Source organism: Erpetoichthys calabaricus, chromosome 9 (genome assembly GCF_900747795.2).
Source record: "Erpetoichthys calabaricus chromosome 9, fErpCal1.3, whole genome shotgun sequence".
Classification (NCBI taxonomy): domain Eukaryota; kingdom Metazoa; phylum Chordata; class Cladistia; order Polypteriformes; family Polypteridae; genus Erpetoichthys; species Erpetoichthys calabaricus.
Window position 1 is genome coordinate 176,210,322 of NC_041402.2, and position 19,465 is coordinate 176,229,786.

Sequence of the window (19,465 nt, forward strand, 5' to 3'; positions counted from 1 at the left end):
CGGTGGAAACATTTACTTCAATGTCTTTACTTCCTGGTCCACTCTATTCACTTGTTGGGGATGCTTGACAAGTCTCCAAACTCAATCCATTGCCGGTTCAACTGATAGCGCTCACTGTGTAGATCTCTCTTTTAAATTCCGTTGATGTCAACATGGAGTGCTGGTGGCTGGGTGCTTGCTTTGCTTCTGTTGCATCATTGCTGTCAGGGTGCTTGTTATTGCTATATCATCATGACTTCGGGCTGTTATAGATTACACACTGAAATCTGGGGCCTCAAGAAGTAAAGTGCCTTTACTAAAATAAACGTGGTAATTGTAACATTGAGTTATGCTAAAAAAGAGACTTGACAGTAGATGACCTACTTTGAGTCTTTGATTTTTTAGCCAGTCTAAAGCATTTGACTTCTGCTGGCTTGTATTCAACTTTTTTTCCTTTGATCGGGGCAATACATTTCTTATTAGTTGTGTTTTAGCATTTTTTATAAAAAAGAAGAAAGGACATTGAATCTTTAGACTTTATTTGTATTTATTTAATTTTTACTAATCTGACAAACTAAAATATTTTGTATATTTTGCAAAATGTCCCAATTTTTTTATGAAAAAAACCTATTATTTCTAGTCATTGAGGCAAAACGTTTTGTTTAAAAAAATGCATTTCTTACTTTAGGTGAAAACAATATTGAAACATGACACGTGGCTAAATTACTGTGTGGTGAATGGTAAGCCTTTTTTCCTAAAAGTTACCTGTAATGCATCATATTTTGCTTGTGATGAATAAAACAAAACTAGATCACAACAACAACTTGGTGAAGAAGTCAGTTATGCCACACGGCCTGGTGAAGAAACATGGATGGTTAGAGTATAAATTCTGTTTAATTTGCTGGGTGTTTTTCTACCAGTAACTAGCACAGTGCCACATTGTCCAGGTCTTGAGTTAAACTCCCAGCCTGCTCTTGAATGTATGGGTGTTTGTATGTTTTTCCAAGGGCTAGTTGTGTGTTTTCTCCTGATACTGTTGTTATCCTCCCTCATCTTAAATATGTGCATATTATGTTGATTAGTGACTCTTTGTTTGCTTGTGAGATTGTTGGTATGTGAAGCAGTGTGTTCTGTGATGGACTACTTTCCCTTCATACATGGTTCCCATCCTGCACCTGCTGAGTGGCTTTTGCTTCTTTTACCCAGAAATATAAAGAACAGATTTGGAAGATGGCTGAATGAATTGATAGTTTCTGGTAATTAAATTTTATAATACAAGCGACAAGAAAGTCAATGTGATAGTATTACCTAATGTCTTTAAATGATGCATTTATTTCAAAAAGTAATTAGTAATAGTACTTATGAAATGAATACAGTAACATGCTGAGATGTCTTTGCAAACCCCAAAGAAATCAAGGAAGTTAAGGAATGTGGTAGTGTTGGTTGGCAATGATGATAAATACATTAAAATAAATACCGTTGTCATTAATTTTTTGTGAGCTGCATGACAGCCTTTTCTGATGTAGCTAATCACAAAAAGTACATTCAAAGTGTAGATGACTTGCTGAAGTAAGCAGACTGCATTTAGATGTTTGGGTAAAGCATTTGTTTCCTGCTTGGCTTTTGTAATCTGAATAGAAGTAGATGCAGTAGCCTCCAGATGAAGATTGGATTGCTATCTCACTGTTCAATCACAAGAGTCAGCGGATTTGTGAGTGGGCGTCGTCGTATTTTGACATGGTACATTATAAACCAGCATGTGTATAGCGCTTCCTGAATTTCTTTTAAGCAGCTCTGCTATGGTATATGTGCTAACTGCTTGATCCGCTGTATTTTATGTTCCTAGTGACTGATTACACAGGAAAATGTAGTATAGAAGCAAAATCGAAATAGCTGTTAAAATAACTGCCTGTGTGAACAAGAATCTGTATTTGTGGATGGGTCTTAACCCCCCTCTGGTTGAGCTTCACATGGAATTATCACATAATACTAAAGCTTTCTCACTCTTGTGCAGCATTTGATCAGTTTAATCAAGTCCTTGGTCCTTTCATTTCAATTTTGCCTGAGTGCCCACATAATTTTCTTCCACATATCATCCCCTTGCATTGACTGATACCACTGGTGCCTAGGCTGTCATTTACCTGTGTCCATCTCACCCAAATATGCAGGCAGTGTCACACCTCATACATCAGTGTGACTGTGGCTTGTGGCATTCCACTGCATCTTCCAGTAATTTAACTCGGTCCCTGATTTAACATTGGCTCCTGCACTGATCTCATCTTTTGCAAATACTACTTGCCACCTGGCTCCAGTTTACCTGCACATTTAGCCACGGCTATTTGAATGTATTGGTTTCAATTTATTGAAACATAGTTAATCTCTGTTGCACAAGTATTAGTAGTGGCACTTCTCTTCCATGGCCAGAGTAGAGAGCAGTAAAGCATACCCCACCATTGCTTCAGCACTGAAGCATGCAGGTTCCACTGTCAAAGAAGAAAGAAGCAAAGCAAGTTAGTTTCCAGTGGAGCCTGGCAAGTGTGCACTGAAACCATTCTGTAAATTAACATAATGGTGAATGCGGTAACTCAGAAAGTAACCTTCCAAGTCAAAATTGAAGTCAAGTGGCAGCTGTTAATTGATTTGGTCTGCTTGCCACTTGCATATTCTCCATATTTATCTGTGTTACATAATTTAAACCAGTTCGCCTTTTTTTTTTTTTCCTTCTCTCCACATATTCCTTGATGTTTTATGTCCACAACTTTTTTTTCATCCCACTCTCACAATGCCGTGTTTTTTTTTTTTTTTGTTTGTTTTTTTATTCTTTCATCATCCTTGTGTATTTGAGCAGCTGATAGCGTCCCCAGGAAGAGCAAGTCTTTTTCGGACACCAGTAGACCCGAGTCTTATGGTAAGCAGCTGCTTGGACATTTGTATAGGCTGGTGTGGTGGCTTTTATTCCTGCTTTGCTCTCTTCTTCTTTTGCTTCTTGCAATGTCCCCTTCTTTCTGTTGCGTCTGCTAATTGCTTATTAAGGACCTTTTGCAACAGGGTAGGGGGAGTGGGGAGGTGGTCAGAATGTACGCAGAATGGGGTAGATGTTTGGTGCTTTTCCACCTTCACCTGTGCGCATGTCATCTGCTCCTTGGCCACCAACACTATATGCAGTTCACTTTGACATGACTCCATCTGTATGGGTTCCCAGCCTCCATTAAATTTAAACGCTCTTTTCTTTTCTGATTCAGTAAGGTGGTGGTAGATTTTTTTTCCATTTTTTGTGGAGAGTGTCATTATAAATATGTTCAAGTCATATATTTTACTTTTATATTATACTTAGAAACAAAGAAATGACAAAAGTACAAGAAAATATAATATGTTAATGGAAAGAAGCAATTAAAATGAGATTCTTGATTCATGTAAATTTAGGAAAACTTCAGTAAAATGTTTTGTTTTTAAAGTACCAAAAAAGGTAACGTGAAGATGCTTGATTGTCCAGTTATATATATATATATATATATATATATATATATATATATATATATATATATATATATATATATATATATATATATATATATATATAATAAAAGCATCTTTTTAAACGAATGGATCCACTTGGTGAGTACTGAGAAAAAGAGTTTCTTCCAAATAATTGTTGATGTTGTTGCTTTGTTCATATTCCCCATTTTTAAAACATCTTTCCTTATCCCTTTGCTTGTTATCTTTTATTTTGACGAATAAGTGGCACAAAAGCCTATCATATTTAGAGTGCTTACAGCAAATTGGTGCCACAAAATCTAGGTAAATATCGATGGATACAACCAAGACACACATTAGACTGCCTTGTAATGTTTAACTTTAAATTGTGTGATCCTGATTGTGTTTAAAAAGTGGACAGTCTTCATCCAGTTGTAGTGAATTCAAAAACTTTCGCTTATTCAATAAATTGGAAACCTTCTGAAGAAATATCCAAATGATCCAGTAAAGTGATTAGTCGCGATAGAAACGCGCAAGGTACTTAGTGTTCTGTTTTCAGCTGTACAGGTGGGCTTGGGATCATCTGGTTTAGTTAAAAGTCCTCAAAGCATCTACAACAGAGTAATCTGTTGGGTTTCTGCAACATCCTTTTCATTAATTTTAGTTAGTTTAGTTACTTTGCCACAGAAAACCCAACATCAAAAACTCAAAATGCTGCTGGTGGATTTTGGATGGACATGTGAGCCGTCTTTGTATGAACTTCAAGAAGTTTGTCCAAAATGGACATCATTCACCTGCTACAGGAGGGAAGATGTTCTGTATAAACAAGAAGTACATACAATACATGTTTTTATGTTGTCCTTCTTGGTTGATTACCAAATGGTTTGCTAGCCCAGCATCAGTTATTCTTTATTGTATGCTTCAGTGTAAACCAAATGAATCCTTACAAGGCAAACAGTTAACAATACATATGTGAAATGTCAAAGCTAGAAATACACCAGTAGGGTTAAACTGTAGTACTAGCAGAAGCTAGAATGTGATATTGACAGATGCCAAGATAAATTTGAAACATTTTGCCATTAGCAATATGTATCGTAATAATGACAAAAAATTTAACTGGGTTAAGGGATATAGTAGTTACTGTATATAGGGATTATGGTTCTCAAAAACAGGAGTCTAAAAGTGCGCCTCCAGGATCGGTTTAAATGAAGATGGTCCACAAACATTTCAGAGGTTAGTAGCCACAGAACTAGATAAATAGTGGTGGATATGGTATGTAAATTAACCATCTTAAGAAGGTCTTTGACTCGTTTTTATTATAGATGACAGTTATGTCATATTGTATTGGCTTGTTCACAAGTTTATTGCAAAGCTGTATTCAGCTGAGGTATGATGTGAAGGCATCACCTTCTTTGTCATTCCTGCCATAACAACACGTAACATGACACTGTAATTTTTAGTAAAAGCAGGATAGTCGAAAAACAATGTTCAACAGATTGATAGACAATAAAAGAGCAATGCCCATATTCAAGTACTCTCATTGTTTTCTGTTCTATTGTAGTGTTCTTGTTATTAGATGTTTTCATTGTATCCTTACTAACTCTGGGGTAGTGCTATTTAGTTACGTTTTGCATGTACCTCTAATTTTCAAATGGCAAATTTGTCAAACAATGATAAACTATTGAAGCTACTGATGAATTGCCAAAGGTCCAGCACTATTTATCCTGTTAGATATGATTCAATAATTGTAGAAAACAAGCAAACGTTATGACAGATTATTATTATTTTTTTTAAACCACAAGCCTTTGCACCAATCAAGCTTTTAATCTGCTCTAATCATCAAAAAATAAGGAGAGTCTTCATCTCTGATTGAAGGCTCAAAAATTACAGTTAATTTAAATGTAGTTTTAATATAAAAGATAACTACTTTCAAGCATAACCTACTTTGTTAGCTAGACCAAAGAATTGTTTAGTTAATGATTTATAGTATATAATAGTCAATTATATCCGTATATATATATAATTATATAATCATAGTTTTATGGATTCTGTGATGCTTTCAGTCTGCTTCTGTCCTTTTAATTGTATAAAGGTCTTAGTAATATTGGAATATTTTCTCTCGCTGCAGTTGCAATGCTGCAATATCGCCAAACTTACAAGAGCCAGGTCATTCTTCAAAGCCTTTTGGGCACAGTAAAGCTAAAATAGTCTAAAGAGGCGCATACTGTCTTTTAAAAGATTTACATATTGTATTTCCTTGAGAGGCGCTTATCTTAATTTTGGATTATTTTTAATTTCATTTTAATAGAAAAAAAAACTTTTAGCTGCTTTTGCCCTGTGTGAGAAGTGAAAACCTCAAAGGCTGTGTCAGCTGAACAGCCAAGTCTAGCTAGGAAACATGTGCTCTAGTGTTTGCCTATCACAACCATGGACTGCCGTTACTTTGTCAAATTTGTTATCAAATGTAAAATTGCAGCCACAAGGTTATAATAAATGTACTGTAAGCTGTCTATGTAAGAAAATGTAGGTAATAAGTATTGAAACATAATAACTTTTAAATGAGAATACCTCCCACTGCATCATAGTTACTCAGACACAACACCTGAACAATGGGGAACATTGTATGATGTGCAGAAAGGCTGTTACTTGAATTGGTTAGGAAACAATAAAATCCATGCTCTTTAATTATTGGAGAAGGATTTGACATTTTAAATCTATGAAGATGTAGTTGAGCCTATCTGGAATTTCTCGCTGTAGTTCCATTGACACTAAGAGACAGGGTAGAGAAGTCAGAAGTTGCTTGTCCATTTTCATAGCCTGTCTGCCTTTCTGGCCCAATTTGCTTATATTAGGCCGTCTAACTGTGTTAATTCTGTGGATCTATATTTCCATACCTGTGCCATCTTCAGCAAACTAGCCGTTGTTATTCACCATTCTGTTTTATCAAATGTAAATTCAAACAAAGTAACGATAATTAATTTTCAGGAAATGTCAAGGATTGTGTATATTGAGGACAATGGTGCTTAATGTGAAAAGCTTTATGGGCCAGGTGCTTGGAGGACTCTCTTTGGCCAGTCTTATTTTGGTCTTTTGCCTGATTAGAAAAGCTGCTGCCCCTGAATGTTAACACTGACAAGGAGTATAACAAGTTATTAATAACGTTTTGAAATAAATTTGTTTTGTGACATTTTACATACTGAATCTCTCAGTATGCTGCTTTTCATTTTAAAGCCTTTGTTGAGATTAAGCTTAATTCTTTTTATTTTTTAAAACTTAATTTTTTAATCTTTTTCCATTGCCATTGAACGTTGCATACCATCCATTGCTGTGCCTTTTGTGGCTGGTATGTGTATGGTCCTCACTGGCAGTTCTTTTTAACTGAACCATTGCCCAGCCACTTACAGTACCCCATTCGTTTTGAACCACAATTACAAATAAACATCTTGTTTCAGGAACTATTTTGCGCCCCAAACTGAGACACAGAAAAGGTAATTCTGAGGAATATGCTCTTGGGTTTTGGTCCCCTCTCTTTATGCACAGCTGCATTAGACTGCAAGGTGTGCCATAGAAGCATGTGACAATCCCAGACGATGGAGCCTCCTGGATCCAAGCATGGGCATTTCCCAGGAACTCCCACCGTTGTCTTGTCAAGTTCATGCAGCTCTGCATGCTGGGAAAAATGTATGTGACCAGTGCATGACAGTCCCTGGTGCCGGTCCTGCTATTTCAGGGTCAGCCGGGTGCTGGGTTGCAAAGGTGGTGGGTTTGGGAGGCTATGGGATCTCCCAGAGTCTGTGTCAAACGGGATCTTCTCTACTGAACCTCAAAGTAACAAGTTTGTCTTTGAGGGGTCTTTTATTTAATCAAGGGTGTTTCCCTGGGTTATCTTTATCATTAGACATCTAACTGCCTGTAGCACTCTCAATAAACCAAGCTAAGTTAGAGGGAGTTGGGGGCTGGACTTTGTTTATAGTTTGTTTTTAGTTTTGTTTTTTTGTTTTACCACTTTTGTTCTGTTGACAGGTCTGGTTCAGCGCTGTGTAATTATCCAGCGGGATGAGAATGGCTTTGGGCTGACAGTTAGCGGTGACAATCCCGTCTTTGTGCAATCTGTCAAAGAAGGTAAGGCTCTCGCCACCAGTATTTCTTCTTGAACCTAACTTTAAGGTATTGCCTCATAGTGCTGGTAACTAAAATTGGCCCTGATGTTAAAAGTTACTTGTAATTAGTCATCTGTGAGGTAAAAAGAAACATAACCACTTTGTAGTATTTTCATTTTACCACCAGTACATCATTTAGAGACCAACCTGGTGTTTTGTGAATGTTGTGTACACCTGCCATTTCTCATACATAATACTACGGTTTTTTTTCCTCTGTATCTGGATTTTTTTTCTTTATTTCGCCTTATACAATTTCTTGTATTTGGAATTTGTTAGTTTTCACATACCCCTTAGGGTCAGAGTGCTGGGTCAGCCATTGTACAGCGCCCCTGGAGCAATTACAGGTTAAGGGTCTTGCTCAAGGGCCCAGCAGAGTAGGATCTCTTTTGGCAGTGACAGGGATTCGAACCGGCAACCTTCTGGATATCAGCACAGATCCTTAGCCTCAGAGCCGTGGCTTGTCATCCTATGTTATCCTTATCTAGCAATTTTAAAGTGTCACTCCAAAACTATTACAATATTTTTTATTGATTATTTGATTATTTTTTTACAGTATTTTTATTGGTACAGTTCATAAATATGTCCTTTGGGAACTGCAGCCTATGTTTTTCTAAGTGCAGTCTTGGAGATTGTATTTGGTCTTGATCGCTATGTACTCATTATTGAGTTCTTCAGCCTGGAATTTTGAAAAATTAGTTTGTGACCAATGCTAGTTATACATTGTTGTTAACCTCCTCCCCTTCAAATAAATCACACTAAAATCAAATAAAAAGAAAACCAAAATGTCTTAGTCATTTCCAGTATGAATGGGGCTTATCTTTCTCATATGTTTTTCCAGCTGTTTGAGTATATCCAACTTTCTCCTACTTGTACACACAATTTATGAAGTGCTAAATGAAATTGGCAGTTGTACTTAAACACTGCACTATTTTAATTATTTGGAATCTGTAGAAATGGCCCTGCTTTCCAAGTGACCAACAATTTGCAAGATAGTTAGGGATATAGAATGTCCGTGGCACAGTGTGTATTGTTCTCCATGTATTTCCAAGTGGGACCAGCATGAGTTACACTGTTCCTGGCCCCAGTGTGCTATTATGCCAGTGATTCTGACTCTCTTAGTGTTACATGAAATTTCACCAAATTCCTGTTCTTTTGCTTCCCTGTCACTTTTGTGAAGGTTCCAGAGGCACGAGTTATTGGGGATGTTTTGATATCATTAGTTTATTTTGGGGGGTGGGTGCATTAGTATTAGTGAATTACTCATTTTGGCTTTAACCTTATACTTCATGGGCATGCCTTTATACTTTAATGGATGATGAGGAATTATTTGCCTTTTTTTTCTGCAGATGGAGCAGCAATGCGGGCTGGGGTACAAACTGGTGATCGAATTATCAAGGTTGGTCTTTTACCAAAAACCAAAAAAAAAAAAAAAAAAGTTGTCATGTGAGTCAAGGGATGACATATCTATTTCCAGTAACATGTAAATACTCATTACTTGCCCTATGTCCACTTTCTTTTTTTCCAGGTCAATGGTACCTTAGTGACACATTCAAACCATGTGGAGGTGGTGAAGCTGATCAAATGTAAGTACTTAGAGAAGTGAATTAACCAGAGCACCATTAAGAAAAGTGCATGAGTGATGCGTAGAATTGGGTACATTGAAGGTTCACCACCCTCAATAACTGTCACTTGAGAATGTATCGTTTTGGTTTCCTCAAAGCACAAGATGTATTTTGCCTCCTGCATTGAGGTTTATTGCTGTGCTGTAATAGCTCATATTTAAGGAGGTATCCATGTTGTTTAATCATGGTTTTTGCACATTTAATATTTTACAGCAGCTTTTTGTTTCTTTCCGTATTTAGCGGGCTCCTATGTGGCACTGACAGTTTTGGGACGGCCACCAGGTTTACCCCAGATCCCGTTATCTGAATCTGAGGGAGACCCGGGGGCACTTGGACATAATGTGACCTCACCCCACTCGCCTGGTACAACTGCCAGTGACCGAATGTCTAGCACCTCTGGTACCTCTGACCTCATCACTGCCCCAGTGCTAGTATGTGTAAGTGTCCGTCTGGGCAACACTATGAAGGGATAATTCCTGTTGGTGTACCTTTACTGACCCTTTTTATTTTTCAGGAGGAATACAACATTGTTTATAACCAGAAAGTGGACATCCTGCAAAAGATGCTTTCAAAAGAGGTGCAGGACCTCCAGGTATGTTCTGAGGTTTGAACTGATTGACTTATTTTCCTATCCAGTTTATTGGGTGCAGGTTATTCCTTTACCAACTTATTCTTTTGGTGGTTGTCTGTTTGTACACATTTCTTCTTAAGTCACACATTTTATGCAGCATTCTTCATCTTTGTAGTCGTTTCTGCCAGTAGGTCTCATTTGAAAAGGTGTCCGTTTAGCTCTGCATTCTGATTTTAAGTGACAAATTACCTAAATTAAGCTTGCTTCTCATCTCTGCAGTAGACCACTTCCCCAGCAGCATCACGTCATTCTTACTTCTTTGAAAGGGGAAACCTCACTATCTCTGTTTTTGCAGGCATTTAGCAAATTCAGTTCATTGGGGTTCACTTGTCATCTTGTTGCCTGTCTGGCTTTCCATTGTGGACATCTAAATTTAGTAACCCCAGCTCCACCTCCTAGAGAAGTAGAACAATTGCCAGAACCAGCTGGTCTCAGAAATATTGCTTTGTTTTGGTTTCATTCTGAATTTCCTTCTCTCTTTTGCTGCTTCCACAGGCAATGAAGGAGGCGTACAGTCGAAACCCCAACCCGAAGCTAATGAAGGAGATCCAAGAAGCTAAGAAGCACATTCCAGAACTGCAGAAGCAGCTGATAAAGGTTACTGGCATACCACAGGTACGTTGTGAAAGGACTGGACAGTAGTGGAATGTATGGGGTTTTTCACATGAGGAACCACTGTTTTAGATACTTTGGTGTTTGGTGGGGGGTGGGATGTTAGTAGTTAAGAGTCATGTGTAAAGACTAAAAGAAGCTTGAGAATTTGACAGAAAAGTGGGGTGGAGCAAATAAAATTTCAGAGAACAAGAGAGGCAGCTATTAGTAGAAAGGGAAAGGTAATGCAAGTGCTACTATCAGATGAAGGAAGGTTAATATCAGCGGTACACTACCATAGAAGTATGGTAACTCGGACTGGAGAGTTAAGTGTGTCACATAATAAAAGACGTAAGCCTCTTTGGCAACCTTAGCACTTGGCCAAAAAGACTGTTTATAGAGGCAGTTCTTAACATATTTCAGTGTAAATTACCATAGTAGTAGTGGTGGAGACTGGGTCGGTGCAGGGGGATTGTTGTAGTAGTAATAGCTTTTTCCTAATTGAAGTAAAAGTAAAGGTATTGAAAAACACCTTACTGTAATCGGCGTGGGGCAAAATAGTCTGTTGACTGCCACCTCTCTGCTTAAAAATGGAGGAACGTTTAGGAACTATAGTGTCACTGTCAGGGTAAAAATTTAGACTCTAATTGTTGAACATAACCTTTCATTAAATTGGTTTTATTTTGTGCCAAAAGCTTAGAATGAGGCACACACAGCCTTCCATGGTAACTCATTTCAAAGTCTGAAATTTATATTCATCCTCATTTTACAGTGGTCAAAGCTTCATTTTATGCTATTTGCAAGATAATAAACATTTTTCATTTAGGTTAATTAACTTGTTTTATCCCTTTTTCCATTCATTTCAGGACAGCATTCAAGGCTTACGCCTGCCCTCTGAATCTCTGCAGATCAGTGAAGTAGAGGAAAGCACAGATGTGGACCAGACTTTGTCCCCTCACATGGACAACAGTGGACTGGGTGATGTAAGTGCCCTATGTAGCTATTCCTTTCAGATAAGCTTTTCTTTAACACCAGAAAAATTTTGGTACAGGACACTAATGTAACATTGCTTTCCTCCTTTCTCCATGAGGAAATGCCAGCCTCTAAACAGTGTAGATACACTTTAATTAGTTCGTAATGAGCTGCTGCATTCATCTTAAGTAGTCCTCATGATGACATCCGGCTGTTTAACTCGAGTGCTGTTTCATTTAGGAAACTGTCTGTGGCTTAGTTGATGTCATGATTGCTGGTGTGGTGAGCTGGTAAATGCTGCTCCCTAGTGGATATAAAAGGACATGCTTCTGGCTTGGACCTTCAAAGATTATATTTAAAATTCAGATCAGAGGTAATTAGTTTATTGTTAAAATATGATAGTTACCTAAGCATTATATACAAACAGCATACAAATTTTCTAAAATCAGGAAAAATTTCAGTTTAAATATACAATATTTTAGTACAAAAATAAAATATTTTTGGTGGCTAGAATAGTGAGACATACTTAATTAGAGATTTCTTGTACTGAGTTCATCTTCACTAAGTTCATTAAGATCTTAGCTGAGCTACTCTGAGGTTGTTACCTGTAAGTATATCATCATGAACAAAAGGTGAGATACCAGTGATACTGAGAATGTTCTTAAGTACTTTCATCGTAGGAAGGGTGCTCTATAAATAAAATGTGTTATTTTTATTGCTGGGCACATTCTGTCAGACCTTATGTGACAGCATGATCTTTAAAGTGCTAAATTGATGAGATATTGACTTTGTGCTTAGGGACAAGGGCATTGTCAGTAAATGACCATATTGGTCACAACTACATATTTGTGGCCACGGGTCATTTCTGTGTATTAGTGTGAGATGTGAGGCCAAACTGGCAAGCAACTTGAAATGAATTGGTTGTCTATGACATAAGCTAAAAACTCCAAGAAGACTTTGCTTTTGAGTAGTACACAAAGCACTCATTTTCCCTGGCAAGGCAAATTTACTGTACATCGTTGCAAAGGTCACAGGTAATGGGCTAAAGAGCAAAAACGTCATGCTAGGAATGGACCACTGCACAGATGACATATACCAAAAGAAGTATACAGACTTGTTTGCTTAGTTTCATTAGTGAGACTTGAAAGGGGCACAGACAAATCTTCCATCCATCCATCCATCCATTTTCCAACCCGCTGAATCCAAACACAGGGTCACGGGGGGTCTGCTGGAGCCAATCCCAGCCAACACAGGGCACAAGACAGGAACCAATCCCGGGCAGGGTGCCAACCTACCGCAGGACCCACACACCAAGCACACACTAGGGCCAATTTAGAATCGCCAATCCACCTAACCTGCATGTCTTTGTACTGTGGGAGGAAATCGGACACGGGGAGAACATGCAAACTCCACGCAGGGAGGACCCGGGAAGCAAACCCAGGTCCTCAGGTCTCCCAACTGCGAGGCAGCAGCGCTACTCACTGTGCCACCATGCCGCCCACAGACAAATCTTTCTATCTTTTAATAGTAAAAAGTACTCTTTCGGGGTGGGGTGGGGTGGGGTTAGGCTGTGTGAAACAATTCAATTGTTTTCATTTAAATGGCCAGAAATGACAGGCTGGTGACTTCACTGGTTTAGTACTAATCTGGTTGAAGAATTAAAAATCCCAAGAATCATTGTGAATTCTTCCACCAGTTCAGTACTAGACCAGTGTTGTCAACAGTCCTCGCTTCTCTTGTGAGTTATACAAAAATGCCTACATTGTTTCACACTTTGATTTTTCCCAAAGCACCTATGAGAAAAGAGTACTTTTTTGCTATTGAAAGACATAAAAACTTGACAATTCCCCTTTAATGCATGAAATTGTTCATTATATGAGACTCAAGAGAGACAGATTGTAATTAAGTATTTTTAAAAATTACAATAAGAATAAACTATATGTCTTCCTCTTACATTGTACATAAATATGGCTTTTAATTGTGTAATATACGATGTTCTCCACTTTGCACTTCACAATACAAAACAAGAATCCTAAGCATTCTCTCATGTCTCTGTGCTTATAAAGTGTTTGGCAGTTTATCTGCATTTGCCTCCACATGCATATTGTCTGCTGTGCTCCCTATTAGCTTATTGCCATGTTATGAAACTGAAAAGTGGCAAAGAAAGAGCCAACCAATATGCTCAGATTAATTTTCTCCTGTCTAATTTTTTTGTGAATTGATCTGCACAGGTAACCTCATACAATCTGTATGCACTCTCGGAAAACCTCGACCAAAGAGAGGCTCCTTTTCAGAGTCCTAAGGCAGTATTCAAGGAGGGGGTGAACTTTTTTGATACAACAGAGACTGATGATGCACTTGACCTGGTGAGTCTAGATAGTGGAGAAAAACCTGACCACATACTTCTAGTGATTTCATTATAACGTGTTTGTTTAGTGTTTATCCAAAGAAATATATTAATCAAAGAGACATTGGTATAACAGTTTCTACATTGTGAGTACCTGCATTTTATGACTGACTCAGATTTGTGCAGTGTATCAATGGTGCATGTAACACATCTGTAACCTTTGGCTTTCTTGGTCACTTATGCCATATAGCTTATCTTTTCATTTTTGCTCTTTCTAAATTCGGATGAGTCTTATTTCTATTTAAACTTACAGCTGTCAAATAAAGTAGTGAAGTGCCACAGAAGCCGAAATCATAATTTTAAAAATATGTCTACATTTTATAACATAAACTCCAACTGATTAAATAGACATAAAACAAAGGGCTTTCATCTAAAATAAATAATTTAAAGGCTTATGAAACAAGGTAAATTTTATAGAATCTGTCTTTAGAACAAAATTTCTTGGGGTGTGTTACAAGTGGTGGTCTAAATGTTTTCATCCTGACTAGGACAGGGTATTCTGTGGTTGCAGTGTCCCATGATATGCTCATGCGTACTAAAATGTGAGTTTGAGGTTTTTAGTATTTGTAGCTTATAGTTTTTGAGTCTTATTTTATAAACAAGTCCTCATGGGTACAGTAATCAGCAAAATCAAGTATTGTACTGTTGTGGAATTTGTAACACTACTGAGCAATGCACCCTTGAAAATTTATTTTTGCCTAGTCAGTGTGTCCCAGGACCAGTCGTCTTCACAGATAAGAGATGTGTTGCAGAATTCTGTCATAGCATGATGTCTTTTAAGGTTGACCCAAGGTCTGGCTTGCCTTCACCAACAGTGACAGAAAAAGGCACAGTGGAGTGAATCATAATAGAAAATGAGTATGATGGTATTCAAGATAGCAGACACATTAGGGATTAATTATGGGTCAGTTGAACAGTTAAGCATGGACAAGGTCGGTGTCCAAAATATTGACTACTGAAATGAAGCATTTCCGTGTGCAGCGTACCGTGAAGAACCTTGAGCAAATGAGTTTGTTTTGGAGAAATGTAAAGCTTATTTGATAACTTTGTATGAAACTTGGGTACATCACACTGACCCACACAGCAATTGGAACAATGGAAAGAACTGTCCAGTGCCAAAGAAATCCAAGCTCATGTGCACAGTCTTCTATGATGTTGAAGGGGTGGTCCGTACTGATTGCATACGTCAAAAGACCCACGTAACTGTGCAAAACTGTGGATTCAAACAGATGGCATCCGCTCTACTTTAGAGTCCTGGCCTCAAGTGATTATCATCAGTTCCCACATATTATGGCCTACTACTGTGGGATGTGCTAAACCAATGATAAAGGTGTCAGGTCAGTTACAGAATGTTGGGGCACAAACAAGACAAAACAATTTAAGTATATCAGTACTCGCATGATTATGCTGAAAATTTAACTTGCTGGTGTTTCTCTTAATAGGATAGGCGCAAAACATTTTGATCTCTCTCATACAGTGCATTTTTTCAGTCTTTGTATAGTGTGAACACAATAATGGACTCAATTTAGGTGACACAGGGAGTCATTGGTGGTAGTAAAAGTCTGCATTTTTCTGAATTTTTCTGTTTTACCATCTAGCGCTTCAGTTTCAAGCCACAAAGCATATATCTTTGTGCTGAATTAGAGAAAAAGCTCCTTATCCCAGTGTTTCATCCTATGGCATAGGAGACAACATGAAGTGTGGCTAGCTCAGTCAGCATGCTTGTATGCTAACAAGTTGTTCTTTGTTTTCATGTCCCTTAGGATGCGCATTCCCAATCTCATGTTAGCAGTCCGTCACGCTTGGCATCACAGATAATTGGGGTAGAAGATGATGACTTTGACGCTGAGCAAGAACAGGTAGGTCTTAATGAATTAGATTCTGAAAGCAGAGGGCACCCAGTTCATCCAAACACTGTAGTCACTTTTTAACCATAGGACTGGTGAACATAACAAACTTTTTATTAATGCACCAGTACCTAGCTAAACACTTTCAAACTCGGGAACCTCTTCCTTAGGTTCTAGTTCATTTTGCTAACTGTCATCTGTATGTTACTGGAGGCAGTGGAAGTTTTGTTGACTTCTTAAAGTTATGTGATGATGAAGGTTTAGTAAATCCTCTAATACATTTCTACTCTATTTTGTCTCTCTTGTCTCAGATTAATGGTCAGTGCAGCTGTTTCCAGAGTATTGAGCTACTCAAGACTCGACCTGCACACCTAGCTGCCTTCCTCCATCACGTAATATCCCAATTTGACCCGGCACCACTGGTACGTTTCACTTTGTCTAAACATTCCCTGTTTCTTCCGATGGACAGTCCCTGATGGGCTGCTGAGCCCTGAAAGAGTTTCTTATGTAGCACCTATTAGTGTCTGTAACTACCTATAACGTGTGCTCACCGAGTGCTACTCTTTCCTTGTAGCTCTGCTACCTCTATGCCGATCTGTACAAGCAAACCAATTCCAAAGAGACCCGGCGTGTCTTCATGGAGTTCAATTCAATCTTCCTGGGCAGAGCCGCAGTGAGTCCATCTGTGTTTTCTGGCTTTGGTTGCTATTTATGTTACAATTGTAGTGACTGGCTTGAAATGATAGGAGAATTTGTAAGGCTTTCCTTGAAGTTTTTGTTTTTCTTTGTTTTAAATACCAGTGAGGTTAGGAGAGAACCGAGCTTGACTTCTCTTGCCCTGTTGGTGTTTCAGACTGCTGATTTTCTGTCACTTATTAATTTAAGCCTTTTTGTGGAATTGTCCATCTCTTTCATGTGTGGAAGTTAGGTTTGGGTGTTACTTTTTTGATGTCTATTCTCGGGGTAGTGTCTTCTGTGTGTGAGAACTGTCCTTTAGTTCTGCCCCTAAACTAATAATGTAAGCAGTTTGCATGGGATGGAGACTCTGGACATATTTGTTCTTCACAAGCACACCCACTTTCCACTGGTGCATTTTGGAACAGTGTGCATATGTGTATTCACTGAGCTCCCATATGGCTCAGGTGCTTGCCTTGTGTGGGAGACTAAGTCATTAATTGCAGTTGAGTACAAATTAACACAAGTCCCTCAAATGAAGTATTCAGCCACAATAAGAAAAAGCAGAAGTGAGTTAGCATGTAAGGCGCTTTGTATATACAATACCTCAAAGCTGTTTGTGAAAGTACAGAGAAGAGGCCTGGGTGAGTTCTGTTAAGAAAATACAAGAACTTACAGCAAGCTATTTGTCCCCACTACATTTTTTTGTGCGTGCGAGTCGCTAGTGGTATATGTTTTAGGAGGTGAGAAATACTTTGTCGAAATACATTTTTTGAGCGTCGCTGCCTGATTATTGATGTCTATGATGATCATGGTTTGATGGTTTAGGCATAGCAGTGGTTTCTAATTGTTCTTTCTGCTTGCTTCTCAGAACTTAAAGGTGAATGTCCCAGAATCCATCTCTGCTGACCTTGGTAAGTTAGTATGTCCTGGTCACCATCATATACTAGTCCTGATCTGTTGAGAGGCATGTGACTGCATTCTTTCCTCCCACACATTTCTTCTTTTTTTATTCTAACTTACCTAACCCCACTCAGCTTCATTTTCTCTTATCCTGTGTTTTGAATGTAAGAAGGAGGGAATAGAGGGATCTCCCTGAGTTATGAGATAGAGTATACAAAGTCACGTTTGTGACCTCCTCTTGTCCTTTACTGCATTCACAGAAAAGAAACGGCCAGAGCTAATCCCTGAGGACGTACACCGGCAATACATCCAAGTGATGCAGGACACACTGTTGGCTGATGTCCAGAAGAACCTGGAGGATTTTAGGTTAGTTGTGCTTTTGCATTTTGGGCTTATTGTTTTTCAAGTTCCTGTTATCCAGTTAATCAGGCTGCTATGGTTTGCTCCTGAATTGCCTTTTCAGACTTCTCTGTTGTCAGAACTGTGGGCAAGGTTGTGCAGTCCCTTTCCATGTTTTGTTTCAGGCAAGCCCCTGAATAGTGTAGGGCAGCAAGGAAAGACAAAACTCTGGGAAATATGAAGTAGTGCAAATATTGTTCAGTGATCTGTTTTTTCCTTGGATAGTGGAAGCCTGCCTGCTTAAGATGCACCTGCTACATGTCTATTCTTGAACATCTCCTAGAAGTGAATAAGACTTTGAGAAAAAAATAACTTCTTTCTCTTAAAAATATTAAAATGAGTTAAGAGAAATTTTCTGTTGCATCCTACACCGTTTGTACTCAGAACTCTGCCTACTCTGTTAATTAAAATTGATTTCTAACCATAAAGACAAACAAGCTGGCTGATCCATACGTGTGAACTTCTCGTGCTATGTACACATCTGACAAGTAACATGAGGCACTTACATTTAATACCCTGACAGGATCTACAGCATTTGAAGTAATGGGGCTTTATTAATGCACATGCATTCTTTGGTATTCATTACCAGCATCCAAGCCTTTGCTGACTTCATATAGAACGCAGACAGCTATACTAAAGTTTTTTAGGAACTATTTATTGGTATATCTTTTTTTTTTTTGTTAATTCTGACTTAAAATTGGTTTTGACTGCATTGCGAGTAATAGTCAAAACAGCAGCTCTTAGTTGACCTAGTGGTCTGCCTGTATTTGCAAATCAGAGTTGGAGAGAGGTTAAATAAAATCAATTTCTCAGACTGAAAGGACAGCAAACAAACATGTTGATGGGTGAGGGAGTGATTTGACATGACAGCAACGACCTGACTGGAGGAAGTGATTGACCAATGGTCTGAATGCTAAAGTGTGAAATCAGTTGTAGACAGTGGTCAGTGTATTTGTAATAAGTGGACATTAGGCTGGCTTTTGGAGAAGATGCTACCTGGCTCGTTGAATGTGTTAAGAGGGAATAGAAGGCTAATCTGAAGGTTTGAGTGGGTGTCAGTACCCAGCAGGGTTGCTGGCCTGTGGAACAGTTGACAGGTAAATAGCAGCCTTGCTTGCAGGGTAAGTGACAGGTAATAGACTGAACTATTTCCCCTATCTGTTACAGGCAGAAGCGCAATATGGGGCTGACGCTAGCTGAGAGTGAACTAACCAAGCTTGACTCTGAAAGGATACGGGATCGGGCAACACCAGACAAGGAACGTTCCTGTGCAGAGCAGATACTTGCGAAAATAGAGAAAGTTCTGTAAGTGTCTGTGGGGTTTTTTTTTTCTGAGGTTCAGCGATGCATTAACTCATAAAGAATAATTACTTTCTTTTCTTTTTTAATTCACAGGTTGACTTCCCAACCAGCAGAAGAGGAAAAATGGTAACAGCAATTTCTACTGTGCTTCTTACGGCAGAGTGCTATGCGCCTTGAATCCTCACTGTTTTGCTTTTTTTTCTACAGCACTGCCATTCATTTTGTTATATTCACATATATGAAGCACTTGGGAGTTAAAATGAAGGAGCCCCGCAGCCTGGAGCAGAAACGTGGACGAATAGGCTTCCCACCGATTAAGGTAACCATGTTGTCGTACGTCTTGTTCCATAATATCAGGCTGAATTTTGTTGGCCCCTGTGACCAGCTGGGTAAGTGGAGTGGAGCAGGACCTGCATAAAGCAGTCAAAAGCTGCCAAAATCACCATCACATAATTATTTTTGCATCTCACGTTTTGTATGTTCTGCCAAGTTTCTATTTTTTT

General features: G+C 38.6%; 1 protein-coding gene across 8 annotated transcripts in view; it reads left to right on the top strand.

Annotated features, from left to right (window-relative positions):
• Nucleotides 1-19,465, top strand: part of LOC114656842 (rho guanine nucleotide exchange factor 12-like) — a 162,480-nt gene that overhangs the window by 119,333 nt on the left and 23,682 nt on the right. For 3 of the 8 annotated variants that reach the window (XM_028808423.2, XM_051932409.1, XM_028808419.2), the window contains 16 exons: nucleotides 7,477-7,575; nucleotides 8,960-9,009; nucleotides 9,139-9,196; nucleotides 9,476-9,672; nucleotides 9,750-9,827; nucleotides 10,362-10,481; nucleotides 11,324-11,440; nucleotides 13,661-13,795; nucleotides 15,600-15,695; nucleotides 15,995-16,105; nucleotides 16,258-16,356; nucleotides 17,230-17,272; nucleotides 17,522-17,627; nucleotides 18,828-18,965; nucleotides 19,056-19,088; nucleotides 19,170-19,281. In XM_028808423.2, coding sequence (XP_028664256.1) covers nucleotides 7,477-7,575; nucleotides 8,960-9,009; nucleotides 9,139-9,196; nucleotides 9,476-9,672; nucleotides 9,750-9,827; nucleotides 10,362-10,481; nucleotides 11,324-11,440; nucleotides 13,661-13,795; nucleotides 15,600-15,695; nucleotides 15,995-16,105; nucleotides 16,258-16,356; nucleotides 17,230-17,272; nucleotides 17,522-17,627; nucleotides 18,828-18,965; nucleotides 19,056-19,088; nucleotides 19,170-19,281 — 1,592 coding nt within the window. Of the gene's footprint in view, nucleotides 1-2,827; nucleotides 2,888-6,905; nucleotides 6,942-7,476; nucleotides 7,576-8,959; nucleotides 9,010-9,138; nucleotides 9,197-9,475; nucleotides 9,673-9,749; nucleotides 9,828-10,361; nucleotides 10,482-11,323; nucleotides 11,441-13,660; nucleotides 13,796-15,599; nucleotides 15,696-15,994; nucleotides 16,106-16,257; nucleotides 16,357-17,229; nucleotides 17,273-17,521; nucleotides 17,628-18,827; nucleotides 18,966-19,055; nucleotides 19,089-19,169; nucleotides 19,282-19,465 lie in introns of those variants that run through there. The other 5 variants (XM_028808420.2, XM_028808424.2, XM_051932408.1 and 2 more) reach the window with 3 other exon arrangements.